The sequence below is a fragment of the Hemiscyllium ocellatum genome, chromosome 18, assembly GCF_020745735.1.
Source record: "Hemiscyllium ocellatum isolate sHemOce1 chromosome 18, sHemOce1.pat.X.cur, whole genome shotgun sequence".
NCBI lineage: Eukaryota > Metazoa > Chordata > Chondrichthyes > Orectolobiformes > Hemiscylliidae > Hemiscyllium > Hemiscyllium ocellatum.
In genome coordinates this window covers 62,163,266-62,187,138 of record NC_083418.1, presented here as the reverse complement: position 1 = coordinate 62,187,138, position 23,873 = coordinate 62,163,266, and the positions used below count along the sequence as shown (strand labels likewise).

General features: G+C 41.2%; 1 protein-coding gene across 1 annotated transcript; it reads right to left on the bottom strand.

Moving 5' to 3' along the window:
- Window positions 1-293: 293 nt before the first annotated feature.
- Window positions 294-23,835, bottom strand: ndufs3 (NADH:ubiquinone oxidoreductase core subunit S3). The gene is made up of 7 exons (XM_060838584.1): window positions 23,746-23,835; window positions 10,087-10,149; window positions 7,702-7,799; window positions 7,107-7,256; window positions 2,662-2,787; window positions 1,433-1,552; window positions 294-592 (listed from the first exon to the last, which is right to left on the bottom strand). The coding sequence occupies exons 1-7, from the start codon at window positions 23,804-23,806 to the stop codon at window positions 425-427; spliced, it is 786 nt and encodes a 261-aa protein (XP_060694567.1). The 5' UTR covers window positions 23,807-23,835; the 3' UTR covers window positions 294-424.
- Window positions 23,836-23,873: the final 38 nt, after the last annotated feature.

Genomic DNA, 23,873 nt, shown 5'->3' with positions numbered 1-23,873 from the left:
GTTACCATATGGTTGGAATTTGATCAGATTAAAAATTAGAAATTGTATACACAATCTAAGGTATATGAGAGATAAGAACATTTTACCAAAGTTCAATCTTAAGACAATAATCATGACTGATTCAGCTTGTGTACTTGAATGTGTACATGAATAAGTAATCGTCACCTGTACTGGAGTCTCTTAGCAGCTTGTCAAGTTGAAAGGCGATACCATCTCACTATCATTCAAATGTCCAAGTTAAATTTGTTCTTTCTTTGCACAGAGGCAGCTATTACAACTCAGATGACACCAAATTATAACCTTATACAAGTAGTTTATTTACATATGTTTCACACAAATTATTAGGTTGTACAGAAAAGTCATTTTAGGCCCACATTAAAATTGACATTAGACAGGTTTTCCCCAAATATTCAGCAGTTCCTATTCATTTTGTCTCAGGACCTTTCTCTCCAGCTTCAAGTTTGAGTACATCAGCTGGTTCACGGTGGGCTGGGAAAGCTTCCCATGGACTGTTGAGGTCAAATTTGCGGAATTCCTGGGTAAGTTCAATAGGCTCAGCTACAACACGTTTTACCTCATCATCATAACGTACCTAGAAAGAAGGGGAACAGTTAGCCAAAGACAAAGAACACAAGAACTGCCAAAGCAGTATATGATATAAGTTAAACCACAGCTGAAGTATTGTGCAGATTCCTGATAACCACACGATGTGGAGGATGAGATTGTACTCAAGAAGGTGCAAAGGAGATTCATCAAAACGTTGCCCAGGTTGAAGCTTTTCAGAGTTATGAATAGAGACTAGATAGAATAGGGAGAAGAGAAGACCAAAACGGGACCTGATAAAGGTCTACAGGAGTATGAGTGGCATAGATAGAGCAAATCTTTTTCCTTGCAGGGTCAATTACCAGTTAGCAAACATTTAAGCTAAGGAGCAGAAGCTTTAGCAGGACTTAAGGAGAGTTCTTTTCACCCAGAAGGTGATGGTATCTGGAACTCATTGTCAGTAGAGGCTGGAAGCATCACAACATTTTTGTAGTATGCAGATGAACACCTAAAATGCTACAGCATAGAAGATCAAAGACCAAGTGCTGGAAAATGGGATTTGAGTGGATAGGTGCTTGATGACTGGCCAGACATGGTGGGCTGAAAGGCCTCTTTCCATGCTATATGACCAAATGACAATGACATGGTCATGGGTATAATATTTAAAGTGAGTAGAATATTGAAACATGAGCCTTTTTTTTGCAATTATTTTAAATTAAATGTGTCAATTTAGTTAGAAGAGATTTTCATTCTAACATACAAAGTTGACTCAAGTGGCTTTTAGGAGGGGTAGGGTGTTGCCAAGATGTTTTCTGAGTAGGAGCACAGAACGAGGAGGAAAAAGAAAAAGCTTCATAGATGTACAGCTTTAAAAGATATTATTTTATACCTCTACATAGCCAGAAAGTGGGAAGTCTTTGCGAAAAGGATGACCTTCAAATCCATAATCTGTGAGGATTCTTCTGAGATCCGGATGGTCAGCAAAAAATACACCAAACATATCCCAAATCTGGAACAAACAGACAGGTAACATCCTCGCTTCCTGAAGGACTTAACATTTTAAAATTTGATATTTCTAAGATTTACATATAGAGCAAAATGTTACCTGTATTTTGTCTAAGACATTATAAAAGTGTGTGTTAAATTTGAAACAAATTCTTAAAAAAAACAATTGAGCCAAGACAGAAACTTATAACATACTCAGTTACATTTTAACACCCTACTTTTCGTGTGATTAGAGGCCATAAGCACAGCATAATAGTTTTAAATCACATAAGTTGCTCACCACATAATTAACTTTGGGAATTATAATACTGTAAACAATGATCAGTTCGAGATAAGCCCTTTATTCTTGATGAAGGGTTTATGCCCAAAGTATCGACTGTCCTGCTCCTCAGATGCTGCCTGACCCACTGTGCTTTTTCAATGCCACACTTTTCTACAACAATCAGTGTCTGGCTACTCCATGAAAGTCCCATGTTCTTGATTTCAGCAAAGAAAAGATCAAAGCATGAATGGAAAAAAGGTGATCTAGCTGATCAAACCTACTCCTTCCCCAAACAACATACATTGACTCAATCTTGAACTTCACCACAGTTATTCGCAAACCAATCTAAATAACAAAACATTTAGCCATCTCCACAATTCAACAGTGGCCTGATAGATTCTATCGACTATTATTTGCCCACCCCCACAACAGTCATCCTAGTTGCTACATTCTATTTCTGATGCTCAGCAAACTATAAGTCAACATTCTGATTAGAACTCTACCAGAGTTCCACGTGTAACACAGCACATAACTTCGTCTTCCAAATGTTTCCCGTCTCAACAGTTCTTTGCAGCTTTTACTTCTACCTCAAATTCTGCTCACAACCAGACAATGCCTACTCTTATAAATGTGTTAATTTATAGAAGATAAATGTCTTCTGCTAAGAATTTGGAAGTTGGTGTAATTTCTCACCCGTCCATTTTACTACCTACACACTTGGCCTACAATGTTAAATAGTCTCTTGCCTGTGATTCAATTATTTTGGTTCTCTGACTCAATCTTGATTTGCTTAGAAATTGGCTGGTAATAAACGTCTTCTCATAACATTTCATCCAATTTATTCAACTCACCTCTCTCTCATACCAGTTTGCAGCCTGGAACACAGGTACCAGGGAATCCAGCGGTGTCAACTCATCAGTGTAAGTCTTCACACGGATACGAGAGTTAAATTGCAGCGAAAGCAGGTTATATACAATCTGTTGGAAAGTGAGAACAGAAGAGATCTTAAAATTAAATCTCAATATCTGCATGGGGTAACCCAAACCCCAATCAAATCGAAGTTCTTCCACAATTTATCCAATTCTCAATGCTATGTTTTAAGCCAATACCTACTTTATAGCAAACCCATCGTAACAAAGGGGATCTGACAAGCATTTTGGCATTTCTGCTATTATTTTTAGGTTATTTTTAAATGACTAATCTTATACTCTTTTTTTTCCAAAAGAGGTTTCTGAGACCAGTTATTATGAGAAAGGACTGGTTCATAGTTCAGTCTGACACTACTTTAATGTGATAGAGTCACAATAAATTTTCAGCTTAGACAGTGATGTAGTCTAACTCAAGCTATATACTTCTCAACATTCAGAATAAGAAACACTCAGACTTCTCATTTATAGGTTTTAGACTTCAATCTTCTCTATCTTGTCTCTTGTTTTGTTTTCTCAAGACTAGATTTTTCCGCTGTACAAACCTGATTGGGAAGACTTTGTTTATCTTGAGTTGATAGAATTAAGCTTTTCTTCAGTCCATCGTTGAACATACTTTTTTTAACCAACATGACATAATTTGCACAAGCTTCACAGTCCATGACACTTTTTACATCAATTTTTATTCAACTCCCTTATCTCAAGTTTTGGGTCTTATCTCTTGAATGGATGCCAATTTTCCAATTTGTGTTTTTGCAAGTACATTAAATTCTGTGTCTGTAAGGTCTCAGTAACAGGAGTGGGTCACTTAGCATATCAAGCCTGCTCTGCTATTTAGTAAGATCAGGCTGCTTAAACATAGAACATAACAGCGTAGTACAGGCCCTTCAACTCTCAATGTTGCGCCAACCTGAAGCCCATCTAACCTACACTGTTCATTTTCATCCATATCTCTATCCAATAAATATGTCTAAACAATTCATGTCTTTTACCCTCACTGTTCTCGTAACCCTTTACACCATTGATAATCAAAGATTCAACAACCTCTACTTTAACTATACTCAAAGATTGATCTTCCAGAAAGAATTGGGGTAAACAAAAATTCTGAACAGTCCTAAATAGTATCTATCTTATTTTTAAAATTGTATCCCCAGTTCCCAATTGCCCAACCAGGTGGAACATTTTATCTGCATCTACCCCTTTTATCTCTTCAGTTAGACCATCTCTCATTCTTCAGAACTTGAGAGAACAAGGCCCATTTTGCCCAATCTCTCATCAACCAGTCTCACAATCCCAGAAACAAGTCTGGTGAATCTTCACTTCACTCCCTCTATGGCAAGAACATCTTTTCTGAGATAAGGAGATCAAAACTGGACATGATGGGATTGGAGATAAAGTACAAGCATGGATTAAGGATCGACTGCAAATACAAAGCAGATCAGTAATAGGTTATTCTCACAAGTTCTTCAAGTGCAGTCTAACCAAGCTGCTAAACAATTGAAGCACAACTTCAATACTCTTGTATTCAAATCCTCATATAATGAGGGCTACTGTTTCATCACCCAATTACCTGCATTTTAGCCTTCAGTGACTTAATGCCAAGAACAACCTAGTCCCTTTGCACAACTACACTTTCCACTTTACAATCTCACCATTTAAGAAATATTCTGCACGTGTTTTTCCAAACAAAATGTATACCCTTATACTTTTCCAAATTATTTTCCATCTGACTCACTCTTAACCAATCACTAAACCTGTCCAAATTCTCATTTTAAAAAACCGCTCAAAAAACTGTGAATGTGGAAATCAAAAACTAAATCAGAAATTGCTGAAAAAAACCTAAGGTAGTATCTGTGGAGAGAAAGCAGAGTTAAAGTTTCAGATTCAGTGACCCTTCTGACCCACAGAATAGTCACTGCACCCAAAACATTAACTCTGCATTCTCTCCACAAATCCTTCTCAAAATGGTTTACATCTTCCTCATTTCTGCTTAGCTTTCTATCATCTGCAAACCTGAAAATATTACATTTGGTCCCCACGTTAAAATCATTACAACTGGGGCCTCAAGTATTGATTCTTGCACACTCCGTTAGTTACACTCTAAATATGTGAGAATAACCTATTACTGATCTGCTTTGTATTTGTAGTCTATCCTTAATCCATGCTTGTACTTTATCTCCAATCCCATCATGTTTAATTTTATTAACCAATCTCCTGTGGGCAACCTTATCAAGATCCAAATTTACTACATCCATCAACTCCCCTTCATCAATTTTGTTAGTTACATCCTCAAAAACTAGACTATCAGGTTCCAGGGACTTTTAACTTTCCACCCCACTAATTTCTCTAGAACTACCTTCTTACTAATTCTAATTTTCTACAGATCCTCATACTCCTTACTCACTAGGATCTGTGATTCTGGGAGATTTCTTGTACCTTCCTCAGTGAAAATAGACACAAAGTACTAATTTAGGTTCTCTGCCATTTCTTTATTCCCCATTAAAAATTCTCTTGACTTTGGATTTTAATAGACCCACATTGTCTTAATCAAATGTCTCTTTTTTATAAACCTGTAGAAGCTTGTACAGCTGATTTGTTATGTAGTTTGCCAGATTGTATTCCTATTTGATTCTTCCTTTGCCAATCAGACTTCTTGGTCCACTTTGCTGCATTGCAAAGACTTCTCAATCCTCAAATTTATCACTATCTGGCCATTTACAAGCCTGATCTTTTAATCTTATACAATCTTTAACTTTGTCAGCCACTGGTCACTGATCTATTTTGAATCTTGAGCATAGAAAAGACATTAAGGGATATCCAGGATTAGATAAAGTGAAAAAGGGAAGCTCATGATAGATACCAAGAGCACAAATCTGCAGACGCTCACCAGGAGTACAGAATGTGCAAGGGGAAATTTAAAAAGGGAATTAGGAGAACAAATGGAAGCATGAAAGAATAGTGGCAGGTAAAACAAAGGACAGTCCTAAATTATTTTACAGGTACATTATGGGGAAAAGAAGAACTAGGGAAAGAATAGAGCCCATTTAGGACTGCAGTGCTAATCTGCATGGAGCTGGAGGATCTAGATAGTAAACTAAATCAATACTGAGTCAGTTTTCACAAATGAGTAGGATGACGTGGGTACAGAATACAGGTTTATCAAAAAAGTCTGTGATATACTTATAGTAATCAGCCAAAGACAGTGAGATTCTGAGAGTTCTGGCAGATTTAAAATTGGATAAATCTCTAAGGCTGGGGGAGACAAATCCCAGGCTGTTGAGTGAGGCAAATCAATAGCAGGAACATTGGCAATAGCAGGAACACTGTGCCACCGGACACAGGAAAGATGCCAAAGAACTGGGAGACAGCTAATGTGGTACTAGCTTAATCAAGAAGGGAGCAAGAGATGGAATATGATTGAGGAACATAGACAGGGTAGACAGAAAGGTGGTTTCCACTTGGTGGAAGGATCAATGACAAAGATGCAAAGATTTGATGCAGCAGGTTTAGAGGAGATAAGAGGAAATTGCTTTTGAGAATCTGGAACTCCACCAGTAAGGGTGGTAGAAGCAGAAACCCTCAATATTTAAAAAATATTTAGATGCACACTTATGATGCCAAGGCATCCAAGGTTATTGGCCAAGAAGGACTTGAGAGGGCAAATGGCTTTTTTCTGTGTTATAATAGTATAAAAACTCTATGACTCTATATTTTAACAATTCATCTTCCAGCTGGTAACCTTATTGCTTCTGCTGGAATTCAAAACATGAGATTCTGTGTGGAGCAATCATCCCACCAAGTAATATGAGTATTAATCCTCTTATGACAGATATGAGTGAAAGAGCTAAAAACATAGACGGAGTGTTGGACCTACAGTAATGTCATTGATTCCTAACTGCCCTCTAGACAACTCGCGATAGGCATTAATTACTAGTCTGGCTAGTGACGCCCACATCTAGAGATTGAACAAAAATAAAGCACAGCAGGTCCATCACCATCTGTAGAGGGAAAGAGAATTCTGACAGAGGATCACTCGACTCACAATGTCAATTGTTTTCTTTCTACAGATGCTGCCAGACCTGCTGTGCTTCTCAAAAACTCTTTAGGCTTCTGAGTTACAGCATCAATAATTTTTGTATTTATTTCAAAGCTTAAGATTAGGATGCTTGACACGTTTGTCATCAGAACCTTTCAATATATACATTATTGTTGAGTAAAGTTGCTCTCCAAAACAATAAAGAAAGCTTCCTTGTAACATCTTACATTTAATATTTGCAAACAAGCAAAATTGTAAAGCTACAATAAATGTACTATTTCATAGCACAATTGTAGTCACTTGTTTCACCCTCCCCAGCCACTTCTTCAATTACCTCAAATCTAAACTGACGAGAAGGGATATCAACGGCAGTTTCATCTACAAGAGATTTAAACTGAGCATTGGTATGATCTCGGAGGAACGTCATCACTGGTATTATGCCATCTGGATGGATAAAAACCTCCAACTCGTTGAAACATGTTACCTGTTTTAAAAGACAAAGCAAACAGATATCATATTCACATACAGGCTTCATAAAATCATGACAGCATAACCTAAGACAGTATATAATAACAAACAAATGAAACAAATTAATGGCAAAAAATTATTTTCCCTTTCAGTTTATCACCATTACTTTGGCCATTGGATATATTTAGGGGTTAAATAAAACAAATTGAAGGAATTAGGAAAGGATTTTTTTTTTTAAAAACAGCTCTCCACATCTAATATTTGCACAATAATGACAGTGAGACATCTTCAAAACATTGCTTGGATGAAAAACCCTGCTTGTTATTTTAAATGACGATTGCCTCCTATTTAACAATCACTTCTGTGGTGGGATAGTACTAAATTCCAATATCGGATATTTGATTGGATTTATAAAACTCAACAACTCGATTTATGTTTTGGTATCATTCTGACACACTTACCTGCACCTGTTGGACATATTTGGGAAGAATTTCAGCAACATATTCACCAAATGCAGAGAGCTGGCTGTGCTGTAGTTCATTCCTTGGTCGGACAGTAGCTGCAAGGAAAAGTGTAACACTGCTACATTAAATTTCACTGATGCATTCCCTATGATATTATCTACCATTAAGAAAGCTCATATTTCTTGCTTCATTTGGAAGGAAATGGTAATATAAACAGATTGTAAAGTTTTATAAGTGACCTAAGTAGCAATAAATAACATAGCTGCTCAAACAAGTCATATGCAGAGTATTCTGTTGTTAGTGTCCCACCTCCTGATCCCCAAAGCTATTCCATTAACAATTAGACATAGGTAAGGAGATTGAAGGAATATTCTCCACATCAGAACAGTTGCAGCACTAACACTATTCAAATGTTACCAGACCACCTGGATCAAAACACTTCTCTTGTTTGGCACCCTCTGCAGTCAAATATCCACTTTCTCCATCACAGATAGAACACACTGTAGGTGGGCTACTAAGGATGCAAAGCACAAATTAAATAAGTATTAAATCTGCAGGACATATCAAATTTATGATCCACATCGAAGAATAAGGGAACACCAAGACTGTTAGACTCTGCTCCATGGCACACAGCACTCTGACCTGGACACACAACTTAATCTTTATTGTCACTGGGTCAAAATATTGGAACACTGTCTCAGAAAGGATAGCATGGATACGTAGAACATTGACTGCAGAGTTCAAGGTGGTATTGTCTCAAAGGCAACTAAGGAAATAAAGGCAACCTTGCCAGCAATGCACTCATGCTAAACAATGATGGAAGAAATGCCTCAAGTTAAGCATTTCAAATGTCAAAAAGTTCTGATCAAATCTGTACTAAGAACTATCAGTTCAAAAAGTGTGACTTCTCTGACCCTGAACACTTGGTTATTTGGTGTTTTTTCTGAGCCCTTGGTAGTTGTCCATCATGATGATTTGTATTTTGCTGAAAGGTGTGCGCACAATGGAAGTTAATTATTCCGCCTAAGCATAAGCCTGAGCAAAATTAACAAAGGCCCACAGCTCACTGAACGTCCTTGCTCCCACCTCGAACTCCACCTCCACCCCCTTGTTTAGGTCCAAAACAATCCAAAGCACTACTTTCGCATTGACTTGCTTGTCAGAGTTGCCAGAATGGTTGTGACGATGCTGCTCCTTTAACAAAGTTATGTTGTCCTTGGTTTTTGTTTCAGAGAGGTCGTAAAGACACAGACTTCAAAAACTCTGTGTTTGGATGGGCTTTAGAGCCAATTTGATTAAAAGTAACAGATTCTGCCACAGGCAAAAGGCTTTCAAGTTTTTTTTTTAAAACACTTGCACAATGAAAAGGAAGTGACCAGTTCTCCCAGCTCAGCTTTTCTCTGGTTTGATTTGGTTTTGGCAGTCAAATGTTTCTCTGAAAGCAGTTGAAAAAGCTGCTGGACCTAAAGAAGCAGGTCCAGGCTGATCCTCCTCTCTCTCTGACAACTCTCCTGTAAGACCCTATGTTTGATTTTACCTTTTGTGCCAAAGGGGATTGTTGCAAGTATGTGGAACAGCATGATCTAAGTTGGGATAATTCATTGGGTTTTCAGATAAGATAAGAAATTCTGTATTTAACCTCTTTAGTTTGTGCTTCATTCAGTAATCTTGTAAATAAATTCTGTTTTATTTAAAACTATGCAGTGTGACCAGCGGCATCTCTTCTGGAATATCCACTTTACACCCGCTCAAAACAACTAACAAAGTTAGGGTCTGGACCACTTCCTTGAAATGTTTTGAGGGAGTCTGGCCTGGTCCATAAATTGACAAGAATTAGACATCAGTAATCTTTGGGCCCCACTCCAAGCATTTAATCAGGACTTGTTCCCTTATGCTTCACTGTCTCTCTTTGTGAGGTATCCATAAGGAAGTGAATCTATCTGTCCATAGGTGAAAGATGGTTTCACAAGTATCAGGTGTGACCATGTTCACAGGCATTCATACTGTATATCTTGGGCCAAATTCAATCCAGGTTTCTCTGATATTTTAGCCTGGGACCGAGAGGGACCCAGTTTTCATACAGCACTATGAGGAGGCACAGCCGAGAACAAGCTGAAGGACAGACTGTGTACGGACACAGGAAAAGCTTACACATTTGGCCCTTGTTTTGATTTTTACACTCGTGGTGTAGCCTGAAAATGAGAAGCAAGGTAACTCTCTTCCCCACAGTGGACACACTACTTGCAGTTTTGGTCTCTTTCAAATAAGAAGAGTAATATTTATATTCACTTTAAAATTACACATATCGTAGGAAACTCATGTCATAAATAGGGTCATTATGCAACTCACATACAACTGAAATGAAACTTGGCCTTTACTTACGCCGAGAATCAGAAACGGATCCCTCAAACCTGGTCTGAGAGGCCACAGCACCACCAGCAGGACCTATAATGAAAGCACAACGACAAGAATTTTACACCACAAATGTACAATAAAACAAAACAGTTTCAAGATAACGAGCCATTGTCTCCATAGCCCTAAATACAATAGCTACATATATTAAAGAGTTAATGGAACTCAATTGCATAATGAAAACCTACAGAAATAACAGCAACATTTTGAGGAAGCAACCTGTGCAAGTGAGATAATAAAAATTATAACATTTCAATAAGATAGTTAGCATTGGCACAGAGTCATGAAATTATATGTTGAAGCTACATTACAAAAATATTGTTGAAAATGTGTTGCTGGAAAAGCGCACCAGGTCAGGCAGCATTCAAGGGGCAGGAGAATCGACGTTTCGGGCATGCTCCTTGGATGCTGCCTGACCTGCTGCACTTTTCCAGCAACACATTTTCAGCTCTGATGTCCAACATCAGCAGTCCTCACTTTCTCCTATAAAAATATTGTGTCCACTTGAGGCTGAGGGGAGTGCTGCATCAGAGGTTTTCCTGACAGATGTTAAACCAAGGCCTTATTTGCCTGCATACTTCGATGTTCAAAAATTCCACAGCATTGTATCAGGAACAGAGTTGCCCCAGTGTCTATAGAATCAAAGAATGATGACATGAACAGTAGGAGTTTCAAGACTGCTTTTTTAGATTAGATTCCCTACAGTGTGGAAACAGGCCATTCGGCCCAACAAGCCCACACTGACCTTCTGTAGAGCAACCCACCCAGACCCATTCACCCCTGAATGATGTCCCTAACACTACGGGCAATTTAGCATGGTCAATTCACATTACCTGCACATCTTTGGACTTTGGGAGGAAACCGGAGCACCCGGAAGAAACCCACGTAGACACGAGGAGAATGTGCAAACTCCACACAGACAGTTGCCCGAGGCGGGAATTGAACTCGGGTCCCTGGTGCTGTGAGGCAGCAGTGCTAACCACTGAGCCACCGTGCCACATTATAAAATGTGCACTGTAATATAACGTAATCAGAACATTCTGAAAGGCTGATGAAATCTTAATAAACACTTAATAGTCGGTGCATTCAGGTTGTCTTATTTTTGGGGGGGGGGTCTCAAACAGATACCTACTGAAATATCAAGTTACATTCTGAACTTCTTTACATAGTATCCCATGGAAAAAGGATAGCTGCTTTACATAACCACCTGATGAAGGAGCAGTGCTCCGAAAGCTAGTGCTTCCAAATAAACCTGCTGGTCCAAAATGTGGTCTTGTGTGATTTTTAACTTTGCTTTATCACAAGCAGAGAAACAACAGACCTCCTTCTGTTCACAATCAAGCAGGATGCTAGCATGAGATTATTTTCTTTTTAGGAAACTAGGAACAGAATAGACAGGACTCTTAGGCGTTGAAAACACAAGGAGTAATTGAGGTGAATCCAGAACATAGCAACCTAATGTGTTAGGGGAAAAGTGAGGAGATCCAGGTGATAGTTTGGACCAGTGGCCAAAATGCCAAATTTCTGCCAGATGTGTGGTGCACATCAAAAGGACTCAAAATATATCGCAATTACATTAGTTCATGTGAAAGTGTAATTTTAGTTTAGATTGATGTATTAGCTAACTACTAAGTAACGTTTGATTTAGATTAGATTAGATTCCCTACAGTGTGGAAACAGGCCCTTCGGCCTAACCAGTCCACACAGACCCTCCGAAGAGTAACCCAACCACACCCATTTCCCTTTGACTAATGCACCTACCACTATGGGCAATTTTGCACGGCCAATTCAACTGACCTGCACATCTTTGGACTGTGGGAGGAAACCAGAGTATTCAGGAGAAAACCACGCAGACACGGGGAGAATGTGCAAACTCCACACAGACAGTTGCCCGAGACTGGAATCGAACCTGGGTCCCTGGTGCTGTGAGGCAGCAGTGCTGACCGATGAGCCACCATGCTGCCCCTATGTTGAGTTTGTTTGCTACTGTAAAAATCTCAAAATCTAAACCAAGTCCTAGAGATTTACAGCATGGAAACATACCCTTTGAAGCCTCTACCACTTCCTCTGCCAGCTCATTCCATACACTCACCATCCTGTGTGAAAACATTACCTCTTAGGTCCCTTTTATATCTTTCCCCTGTCGTCCTAAATCCATGCGCTTGTGTTCTGGACTCCCGAAACCCAGGGAAAAGATCTTGTCTATTTACCCTATCCATGCCCTTCCATGATTTTATAAACATCCAAATCATTTATATAAATAATGAAAAGCAATGGACCCAGCACAGATCCTTATGGCACACTACTAGTACATGTGTCCAGTCTGAAAAGTAACCCTCCACGACCACCCTCTGTCTTTGACCTTCAAGCCAGTTCTGTATCCAAATGGCTAGTTCTCCCTGTATTCCACATGTTCTAACCTTGCAAACCAGTGTCCCATGAGGACCCTTGTCAAATGCCTTACTGAAGTCCACACAGATCACGTCTACCACTCTGCCCTCATCAATCCTCTTTGTTACTTCAAAAAATTCAGTCAGGTTCGTGAGACATGATTCCCCATGCACAAAGCCATGCTGACAACCTTTCCTGAAGAAGAGCTTATGCCCGAAACGTCGATTCTCCTGCTCCTTGGATGCTGCCTGACCTGCTGCACTTTTCCAGCAACATATTTTTAAGCTCTGATCTCCAGCATCTGCAGTCCTCACTTTCTCCTCCTTTACAAATACATGTAAATCCTGTCCCTCAGGAATCCCTCCAACAACTTGCCCACTACCAATGGCAGACTCACCAGTTCTGGCTTGTCCTTACCACCTTAAATTGTGGTACCACGTTAGCCAGTCTCCAGTCTTATGGCACCTCATCTGTGACTATCAATGAGACAAATATCTCAGCAAGGGGCCCAATCACTTCCTTAGCTTCCCATAGAGTTCTAGGCTATACCTGATCAGGTCCTGGGAATTTATCCACTTTTATGCGATTCAAGACATCCAGCACTACCTCCTCTGTAATATGGACAAGTTTCAAGATGTCACCACCTATTTCCCCACATTCTATATCTTCCATGTCCTTCTCCACAGTAAACACTGATGCAAAATACTTGTTTAATATCTCCCCTACCTCCTGCAGCTCTACACATGGGCCCCTCAAAGATCAGCAAGGCAGCCTAATTCTCTCCAGAGTTACCTTTTTTTCCTTAATGTACTGATAAAATCCCTTTGGATTCTCCTTAACCCTATTTGCCAAAGCTCTCTCATGACCCCTTTATGCCCTCTTGAATTCCCTCTTAAGTATGCTCCTACTGCCTTTATACTCTAAGGAGTCATTCAATTTCTCCTGTCTATACCTAACATATGCTTTGTCCTTTAGACATTTCCATTTGTTGCCTGGAAATTAATTTATTTTAAAGGAGTTAGTAGTCTATTTGGGGGTCATATAGATAGGTGACAACATATGGCACAGGTGACATTCAGCCAGTTGTGTCTGTGCAAAACCTGCACAACCAGACCCAAAGCTCCAATCTATCCTTGTAGTCCTGCATCTTATTTTCTCTTCAGATACTTATCCAATGCTCTTTGGATAGCCACGATTGTCCAGCCTCCACCACACACACAGGCTGTCCATTGTAGAACTTAATCAGTCACCAAGTAGAAAAGTTTTCCTTCATGTCTACATGTCACTTTAAATTGGTGTCTTCTCCTTCTCAATCCTAGCATCAAGGGAACATTTTCTCTATCTATTCTGTCTAGACCTGGCAGAACTATATCAAATATATTAAACCTTGACTCAATCTTCTAGAAAGAGAATATGCCCAGTTTCTCCAGCCTTTATAATTGAAGTTTCTTACCCCAGAATCAATTGAGTAAATTTTCTGCATCTTCAAAGTTTGTCTTTCCTAAAGTGAACATTTCCAGCATTTTTGATTTTTATTTAAGATTTCCAATCCCTGCATTAATTTGCTTTTATTAACTGGTATTCATGCCAGCACTTTCTTTTTACTCTGTGGGCTACAATGTTTCTGGCAGGTCTTATATATGGTTCGCTATCAAATCTCTTTTAGAACCCAGACTGTTTCCCTCAGAAACTGTTAGCTCATCAAGAAACAATTAATTAAATCACAGTTACCCTAGGGGAAAAAAAATGAGAATAGAATAGAATAACATGAAAGGGATCTTGATCAAATGGGTCAATGGCTGAAAAATGGCAGATGGAGTTAAATCTAAATAAATGTGAGGTGATGCATTTTGGTACAACACACAAGGGTAGGGCTTATACAATTAATGATAGGGCCTTGGGTAGCATTATAGAACAGAGGGACATAGGGTACAGGGACAGAATTCTTTGAAGTTTGAGTCACATGTCGACAGGCTGGTTAAAAAGGCATTTGGCACATATGCCCTCGTTGCTCAGTCCTTTTTGAGTATAAGAGTTGAGGAGGCATGTTGTGGTTCTATAGGACATTGGTGAGGCCTCTTCTGCAATACTGTGTCCAGTATTGGTTGCCCAGTTACAGCAAGGATATTATTAAGCTAGATGGGGTTCAGGAAAGATTTACCAGGATGTTGCTGGGGATGGAAGGTTTGAGCTACAAAAAAAAGGGTGGATAGGCTGGGACTTCTTTCACTGAAACGTAGGTGGTTTTGAGGCAATCTTAGAAATTTATAAAATAATGAGAGGTATAGGTAGAGTTAATGGTAATTGTCTTTAATGGTAATAGTCTAGAATCAGGGATTTCAAGACTAGGGGCACATTTTTATGTTGAGAGAAGAGAGGTTTAAAAAAGATATGAGCGACAATTTTTTAACATAGAGAGTTGTTCATGTGTGGAATGAACTTGCTTGAGAAAGTCATAGATGTGGGTCTACCTACAATGTTTAAAAGACATTTGGATAAATACACGAATGGGGAAAGTTTGGAGGGATATGAGCCAGGAGCAGGCAGGTGGGATTACGTCCGGCATGGACTGGTTGAAATGAAGGGTTTGTTTCCGTGCTGTATGACTATGAAAAGGACTTAAATAGTTGGGGTGCAAGACTTGAGAATTCACCTGGAATCAAAGGGGGTATTAATATACTTATAGTGGAGGGTAAGATTAGAATACTTGATAATATTTTGTATCAGTGTGTACTGAGAAAGAGGATGCTGACAAAATATAGGTAGAAGCAGAGTGTGAAAATTGAAACAGAGGTGATAACGTAAAGGTTACCTATACTTTGGTCATGTAAGTCACTTGGTTCTTGTGGTTTGCATCCAAAATTTTAAAGGAAATGGGTAAATAGCCGATGGGCTTGCCACAATCTTTCACTCTTCTCTAGATTAGGGGATGGAGATGCCAGAAGACTGAAGAGGGCAAATGTGACAAGGAAGAGTGAAAGGATATTTCTAATTGATACAAATTGGCCAAGACATTAGTCTAGGATAAAGTTTTTAAAATCAAAAAAATTAGCAATCTTTGAACTGGCATGGCTTCATTAAGGAGAGGCATTACAGGTTATAGTAGTGCTTGTCTAATCTATTTGAATTATTTGATGATGCAAAGCATAAGCTCAAAGAGAATATGGTGTTGTTTATATGGATTTCAAGAATATGTTTGACAAACTAACACAAAAACTGGTTAACAAATATCAGGCTCAGGAATACGACGGTCAGTGTCAACTTAGATTAAAAGAAATAAAATTACTTGACAGAAAACAGTGAGTCATAGTAAACAGTTATTTCCTAAAGTTCTTTATTAGGATTTTTATATATTTATTAATTTTCCCAATGATGTATTCAGAAGAGAGGCAAAAGTGAGGTGATATAAATTGCAAAGATAGGCTCGCAGAATGGACAAAGCCTATAATTAGGACAAAATGAGGATTGCAGATGCTGGAGAGTCAGAGTTGATAAAGCGTGGCAGAGCAGGTCCAGCAGTATCCGAGGAGCAAGAGAATCAATGTTTCAAGCATAGCCTTTCTTCAGGAATTGAATAGAGGTGCCGCCAGTTTTTCAGGGTATTTGGGTGGCAAGGTGGGCACAGTGGTTAGCACTGCTGCCTCACAGTGCCAGAGACCGGGGTTCAATTCCCACCTCAGGCGACTCTGTGTGGAGTTTGCACATTCTCCCCGTGTCTGCATGGGTTTCCTCCAGGTGCTCCAGTTTCCTCCCACAGTCCAAAAATGTGCAGGTTAGGTGAATTGGCTATGCTAAATTGCCTGTAGTGTTAGGTGAAGGGGTAAATGTTGGAGGATGGGTTGCTCTTCAGAAGGTTGGTGAGGACTTGTTGGCTGAAGGGCCTGTTTCCACACTGTAAGTAATCTAATCTAAATCAGTGATTTAAGTTGAATCAGGCATTCAAAATCTAAGTTTAATGATTATGTTAGGTGGCACAGTAATTACTGGAGACAGCAGTGAAACATTGCAAAGGGACTTTGATAGTTTTGCCCAAATCGTGACAAACAGTTCTATGAGGAAAAAGTGACAGTTCACCCAGAAGAATTACAATGGAGGAATCACTAGTTTCCAAGTAAGTAGTGGCAGAGCATGGAGATTCATGTCCTCATGAATGGAAATTGCAAACTGCTGGAGGGGGTCAAAAACTCATTTCAGAGTCTAATGGAATATTAACCTTTACTTAAGGAAATATGGAATGCAAAGGTATGGTGATTACATTAATATTACACAATGCTCTTTACAAAGAAGATCTTAGAATGGATGTATATTCATTGGAGGAGGTGCAGAGTAGATTTCTCAGGATAATACAGAGGTTAAATCGAGGGGACCGGTTGAGTAGTCCAAGCTTTCATTTCCATGAGTATTGAACATCCACAGATGATTGAAATGAAACATTTAAAATGATCAAGGTTTTAAAAAAATAGGAAGGTTCACCCAAAGGTGGAATAATTGGAACTTAAAGGAGTGTGGAAATCTAAAACTCACTGAAGTAAATATTAAGACTAGATCAAGTAAAATCACAATAAACAATAGGTATATCAGATATAGAGCAGCAGAGAAATAGCAGAACTATACTTCATATTTTTTTCACAGCAATGAGATGGGTATCATCACAGGCTCCAACAGTCTTAGCAAATCAGAAGAAGTTAAACACAGGCTTCATTTTACTCAACTTTGTCAGGAAGACAGAGCTGAAGATAACTCAAGTCATAAATTGCCATAAACTATAATTATCAGCTATTAAATAGTTCTAATATGATGGTAATGCACCATTAAATAAAACAAAGCACAATATATAGCAACCACATTCTAAATTACTTTACAATTAAATACTGCAGAAGCATTGTAAAATAGATGAAGACGGACAGCAATTTCACAACAGTCTCACAACCAGCAAGTTTATTAACTCAAACATTCCGCTTTAGCGAAGATGATTGAATGAAAAACAATTCAGCCATTTGAACTTCACTTAACCACATTACACAGCCTTATTAATACTTTGGCGACTATAGCAGGTCAGAGGTTGGGAATTCTACAACAAATAAATCACCTCCCACTCCCTCAAGCTTGTTCATAATCTATAAGGCATAAATTAAGAATATGATGGAATACTTTACTCTCCATTGCCTGGATGAGTGCAGCTCCAACAAGGTCGACACCACCCTATTCTACCATCTTCAACAATTACACCCTAATTACAGATGCACAGTGGCAGCATTGTAAGATTCACTGCTGCACCTCACCAAGTGTCCTTCATCAGCACTTTCCAAACCCAGAACCTTACACTTAGAAGGACAGGAACAGAAAAATATGTGATCCTCACTACCTACAAGTTCCTCTTGTCCCACACCATCATAACTTGAAATTATATCACCATTCCTTCTCTTTGCTGGATCATAATCTGGAAATTCGCTTCTGAACATCATTGTTTATGCACCCATAACCACATAACTGGAACAGTTTTTTGGAACAGCTTGTCATGGAGCCCACAAGGGAGCAGGCTATTCTGGACCTAGTGCTTTGCAATGAACCAGACTCTATAAAGATCTTAAAGTAAGGGAACCCTTAGGAAGTAGCGATCATAATATGGTAGAGTTCAGTCTGGAGTTTGAAAGAGAGAAGGCAAAATCGGATGTAATGGTGTTACAGTTAAATAAAGGTAATTATGAGGGCATGAGAGAGGAACTGACAAAAATAGACTGGAAGCAGAGGCTAACCGGGAAGACAGTAGAGCAAAAATGGCAGGAGTTTGTTGGTATAATTGAGGACACTGTACAGAGGTTCATCCCCAAGAAAAGGAAGATTATCCGGGGAGGGATTAGACAACCATGGCTGACAAAGGAAGTCAGGAAATGTATTAAAGAAAAAGAGAGATCCTATAAAGTGGCCAAGAATAGTGGGAAATCAGAAGATTGGGAAGGATACAAAAACAAACAGAGGATAACAAAGAGTGTAATAAGAAATGAGAAGATCAAATATGAAGGTAGGCTAGCCAGTAATATTAGAAATGATAGTAAAACTTTCTTTCAGTACATAAGAAACAAACGACAGGCAAAAGTAGACATTGGGCCTCTTCAAACTGATTCAGGAAGCCTAGTGATGGGAGATAAGGAAATAGCAGGAGAACTTAACAAGTACTTTGCGTCAGTTTTCACAGTGGAAGACATGAGTAATATCCCAAAAATTAAAGGGAGTCACGGGGCTGAGTTGAGTATGGTTGCCGTTAGAAAAAGATAGTGCTAGAAAAGTTAAAAAGTCTTAAAATTGATAAATCTCCTGGCCCCGATGGGATACACCCTAGAGTTCTGAGAGAGGTGGCTGAGGAAATAGCAGAAGCATTGGTTGAGATCTTTCAAGAGTCACTGGAGTCAGGAAAGGTCCCGGATGATTGGAAGATGGCTGTTGTAACCCCCTTGTTCAAGAAAGGATCAAGACAAAACATGGAAAATTATAGGCCAATTAGTTTAACCTCGGTTGTTGGTAAAATTCTAGAATCCATCATTAAGGATGAGGTTTCTAAATTCTTGGAAGAGCAGAGTCTGATTAGAACAAGTCAACATGGTTTTAGTAAGGGGAGGTCATGCCTGACAAACCTGTTGGAATTGTTTGAAGAGGTGACAAGTAGGTTAGACCAGGGAAACCCACTGGATGTGGTCTATCTCGACTTTCAAAAGGCCTTTGATAAGGTGCCACATGGGAGGCTGCTGAGCAAGGTCAGGGCCCATGGTGTTCGAGGTGAGCTGCTGGGATGGATTGAGGATTGGCTGTCTAACAGAAGGCAGAGAGTTGGGATAAAAGGTTCTTTTTCAGAATGGCAGCCGGTGACGAGCGGTGTCCCGCAGGGTTCAACGTTGGGGCCACAGCTATTCGCATTATATATTAATGATTTGGATGAGGGGACTGGGGGCATTCTAGCGAAGTTTGCCGATGATACAAAGTTAGGTGGACAGGCAGGTAGTACTGAGGAAGTGGGGAGGCTACAGAAGGATCTAGACAGGTTGGGAGAGTGGTCCAGAAAATGGCTGATGGAATTTAACGTGAGCAAGTGCAAGGTCTTGCACTTTGGCAAAAAGAATAAAAGCACAGACTACTTTCTAAATGGTGAGAAAATTAGTAAAGCCAAAGTACAAAGGGATCTGGGAGTGCTAGTCGAGGATTCTCTAAAGGTAAACATGCAGGTTGAGTCCGTGATTAAGAAAGCGAATGCCATGTTGTCTCTTATCTCAAGAGGGTTGGAATATAAAAGCAGCGATGTGCTACTGAGACTTTATAAAGCTCTGGTTAGGCCCCATTTGGAGTACTGTGTCCAGTTTTGGTCCCCACACCTCAGGAAGGACATACTGGCACTGGAACATGTCCAGCGGAGATTCACACGGATGATCCCTGGAATGGCAGGTCTAATATATAAGGAACGGTTGAGGATCCTGGGATTGTATTCGTTGGAGTTTAGAAGATTAAGGGGAGACTTAATAGAGACGTACAAGATAATACATGGCTTGGAAAGGGTGGATGCTAGGAAATTGTTTCCGTTAGGTGAGGAGACTAGGACCCGTGGACACAGCCTTAGAATTAGAGGGGGTCAATTCAGAACAGAAATGCGGAGACATTTCTTCTGCCAGAGAGTGGTGGGCCTGTAGAATTCATTGCCACAGAGTGCAGTGGAGGCCGGGACGCTAAATGTCTTCAAGGCCGAGATTGATAGATTCTTGTCGTCTCGAGGAATTAAGGGCTACGGTGAGAACGCTGGTAAGTGGAGTTGAAATGCCCATCAGCCATGATTGAATGGCGGAGTGGACTCGATGGGCCAAATGGCCTTACTTCCACTCCTATGTCTTATGGTCCAAGACAGATTACAACCACATTTTCAAGAGAAATTAGGGAATGGGCACAGGTGCTGGTCTAACCAGTGATGCCCCACATTTCATGCACAAATTTTAAGAAATCCTGCTCACATTCTGTAGAAAATCTGAATATTGCAAGCAGACTAAAACATTCTGAACAGCTGAATCATGAAAATATTAAGGTTCGCAACAAGAGCCCATTAGTTTAATCATGTCTGGTATACACTTCTATACCACTTTCCTACCTATGCTGCATGCTCATTACTCTGAAGGATTTAATCACTCCAGGATTTGCATCTTTTTGGGAAGATGCAGGAACAATAACTGTTGTGGTTCTGTTCGCCGAGCTGGGAGTTTTTGTTGCAAACGTTTCATCCCCTTTCTAGGTGACATCCTCAGGGGGTGAAAGGGGACGAAACATTTGCAACAAAAACTCCCAGCTCAGCGAACAGAACCACAACAATGAGCACCCGAGCTACAAATCTTCTCCCAAACTTAGAAACAATAACTCTTTCCAGGGGCTCCCATTAGAGACATAATTTATTTTAGGTCCATTTAATCTAACAAAGTATTTTGTCCCACATCAATGTTCCCTTTTTTTCCTGAAGTTATTACAATCCTACAAATTGAGTCCCTGTTATTTTTCAGGCCTTGAATGGACAAACCCTCATCATCAACCCTGATGTTTCTCAATGCAGTGATCCAACAGAGAAAGCTCCAGGTTCCTCATCTCCCCACCCCATATCATACCCACACCTCCCAAAAGAAGCAACCCATCCCAGCAGCAAAGCCCACAATCCAGCACTACCGACAAGCCTCCCAGCAGTGCCATAAATAGCTGCAGCACCCTCATCACATCCCTTCCCTCAGCTGCAGCACATTTTCCTCACTCGTGCCTAATCCCTCCACCTGCTGCAGCACCCTCCTCTCTGTCTCACACCCCACTAGCTGTAGCATTGCTCTCCATTCTCTCCCCCATAGTAACTGTAGCACTCTCCTTTCCCCTGCCTCCCTACCCACTACAGGGGAACCTCGATTACCTGAACGAGATGGGCAGGCAGTATTTCATTCAGATAATCGATTATTCAGTTAATCGATTAAATGCCTTTCCTCTGGAGGTCAGTTATTAAAGTCTGCTCCCACTCAGGAGACTGCAGCAGCACATTGCGCGAGCCCCCGCCCAACACTGCCCCCTGCCCCCAATGCCATCCAACACCGGCCCCCGCCTCCAACGGCCGTCCAACACCACCCACCACCCCCGAAACCCTGTCCAACTTCGCCTCCTGCCCCCAACACCGTCCAACACCTTTCCAGCCCCCAACACAATCTCGTGCTGGCCTGTCCAACAACGCCCCCGAACCCCGTCCAATACAGCCCCCACCCGCCTCCCCCCCATCCCCGCTCCTTCTCCAGGGCAGCTGGACTGTACATCAATAACAAGACTGCTGCTGCCTTTGTGGGGTGTACACACACACACACACACACACACACACACACAATGGTTTGACAGGTTCCAGCTTTGCCCTGTACAGGACATTGCCGGTCAGATTATCGGGGGAGGGGGGCGTGTTTAGGGTTCACTCCAGGGAAAGTATGGGGAGAGAGACAGCAGGAGGTCAGTCATTTGGAGACAGTGCCTGCTTAATCACTATACACAAAAGGTGCAATCATTATTGGAAACATGTCTTTGATGTAATGTTTCTACATATCGGGACCTCGACATCTCCTTTGGATAATCCGATTTTCGGACAAGGTTCCTCTGTAGCTGCAACACCCTCCCCTCTCTCTCCACCCCCAGCACCTGCAACCCTCTTTTTAACCCCGGCAACAGCTGCAACATCCTCTCTCAACCCCACCATCTACCCTCTTTCGCCCTCCCTGTGAGCTCAAGCAGTCTCTTAACACTAACACCATTAGTTGCTATGATATGGATGTGCTGGTGTTAGACTGGGGTGGACAAAGTTAAAAATCGCACACCACCAGGTTATAATCCAATAGGCTTACTGATGAAGGAGCAGTACTTCCAAATAAACTTGTAGCCTATAACTTGGTGTTGTGTGATTCTTAACTTTGACCACCAGTTGCAACACCTTCTCCCGCACCATCTCTCCCTCAACTAGATGCTGTACTCTGTCTCTGTTCCCACCAACATCTACAGCAGGCTCCCCTCTTCGACCTTCCTTACTAGTTGTAGCACCCTCTTCCTGTACCACCACCACTGTGCGCGCACACACACACACACACACACACACACACACACGTAGCACCTTGTCATACAGAAACAGACACTTCAGTCCAACTTGTCCATGTCGACCAGATATCTTAATCTACACAGTGGCTCAGTGGCTAGCACTGCTGCCCCACAGCACCAGGGCTCCAAGTTCAATTCCAACCTTGGGTGACTGTCTGTGTGGAGTTTGCACACTCTCCCTGTGTTTGCATGCGTTTCCTCCCACATTCCAAAAAGATGTGCAGGGTAGGTTAAATTGTCCATCACATTAAGTGCATTAGTCAGAGGGGGGTGGGTTACTCTTCGGAGGGTCGGTGTGGACTTGTTGGGTCGAAGGGCTGTTTCCACGCTGTAATCTAGTCCCACCTGCCAGCAGCCAGCCCATATGTCCATCCAGATGCCTTTTAAATGTTGTAATTGTTCCAGCCTCCACTACTTCCTCTGGCAGCTCATTCCATACACATACCACCCTCTGAATGAAAACATTGCCCCTTAGGTCCCTTTTATATCTTTCCTCTCTCACCCTAAACCTATGCCCACTAGTTATGGACTCCCTGACCTGAGGGAAAAGATTTTGTCTATTTATCTTATCCATGCCCCTCATAATTTTGTAAACCTCTATAAGGTCACCCCTCAGCCTCCGACTCTCCAGGGAAAACAGCTCCAGCCTGTTCAGCCTCTCCCTGTAGCTCAGATCCTCCAACCCTGGCAACATCCTTGTAAATCTTTTCTGAACCCTTTCAAGTTTCACAACATCTTTCCGATAGGAAGGAGACCAGAATTGCACACAATATTCCAACAGTGGCCTAACCAATGTCCTGTACAGCCACAACATGACCTCCCAGCTCCTGTACTCAATACTCTGACCAATAAAGGAAAGCAAACCTTGTCTCCTCTTCCCTCCCCACGTCTCGTCTCTCAGACCCGCTGCCCCGAGTCAGTCCCCCCCCCCGGTCTCTCCAGTGACACCCTCCAGGTGCCGGCTCCGCGCGAAGGTCAAACCGCGGGGACACACATTCTCCTCCCTCCCTCTCTCTCTCTCTCTCTCTCTGCCTCACTCGCTCCCCCGCCCGGAGGCGGCCGGAGACCCCGCTGTCTCTCCCCTGGCCCTCAGGCGCCGACACTCACCCAGATTCCGGAAGGTTCTCTGCAATGCCGCTCGAGCCAGACCCACCAGCCTGGCCGCCATGGTAACGGAACCGGAACTACCGGCTCCGCACTGTCGGTCCGCCCCTTCATCCCTTCCCTCCTCCCCC

Coding starts and splice junctions, on each gene's coding strand:
- ndufs3 (XM_060838584.1), bottom strand. CDS start 23,806: ATGGCGGCCAGGCTGGTGGGTCTGGCTCGAGCGGCATTGCAGAGAACC. Junction 10,150..23,745: donor GAGAACCTTCCGGAATCTGG/GTGAGTGTCGGC, acceptor CTTTCATTATAG/GTCCTGCTGGTGGTGCTGTG. Junction 593..1,432: donor CACTTTCTGGCTATGTAGAG/GTATAAAATAAT, acceptor CCTTCTTTCTAG/GTACGTTATGATGATGAGGT.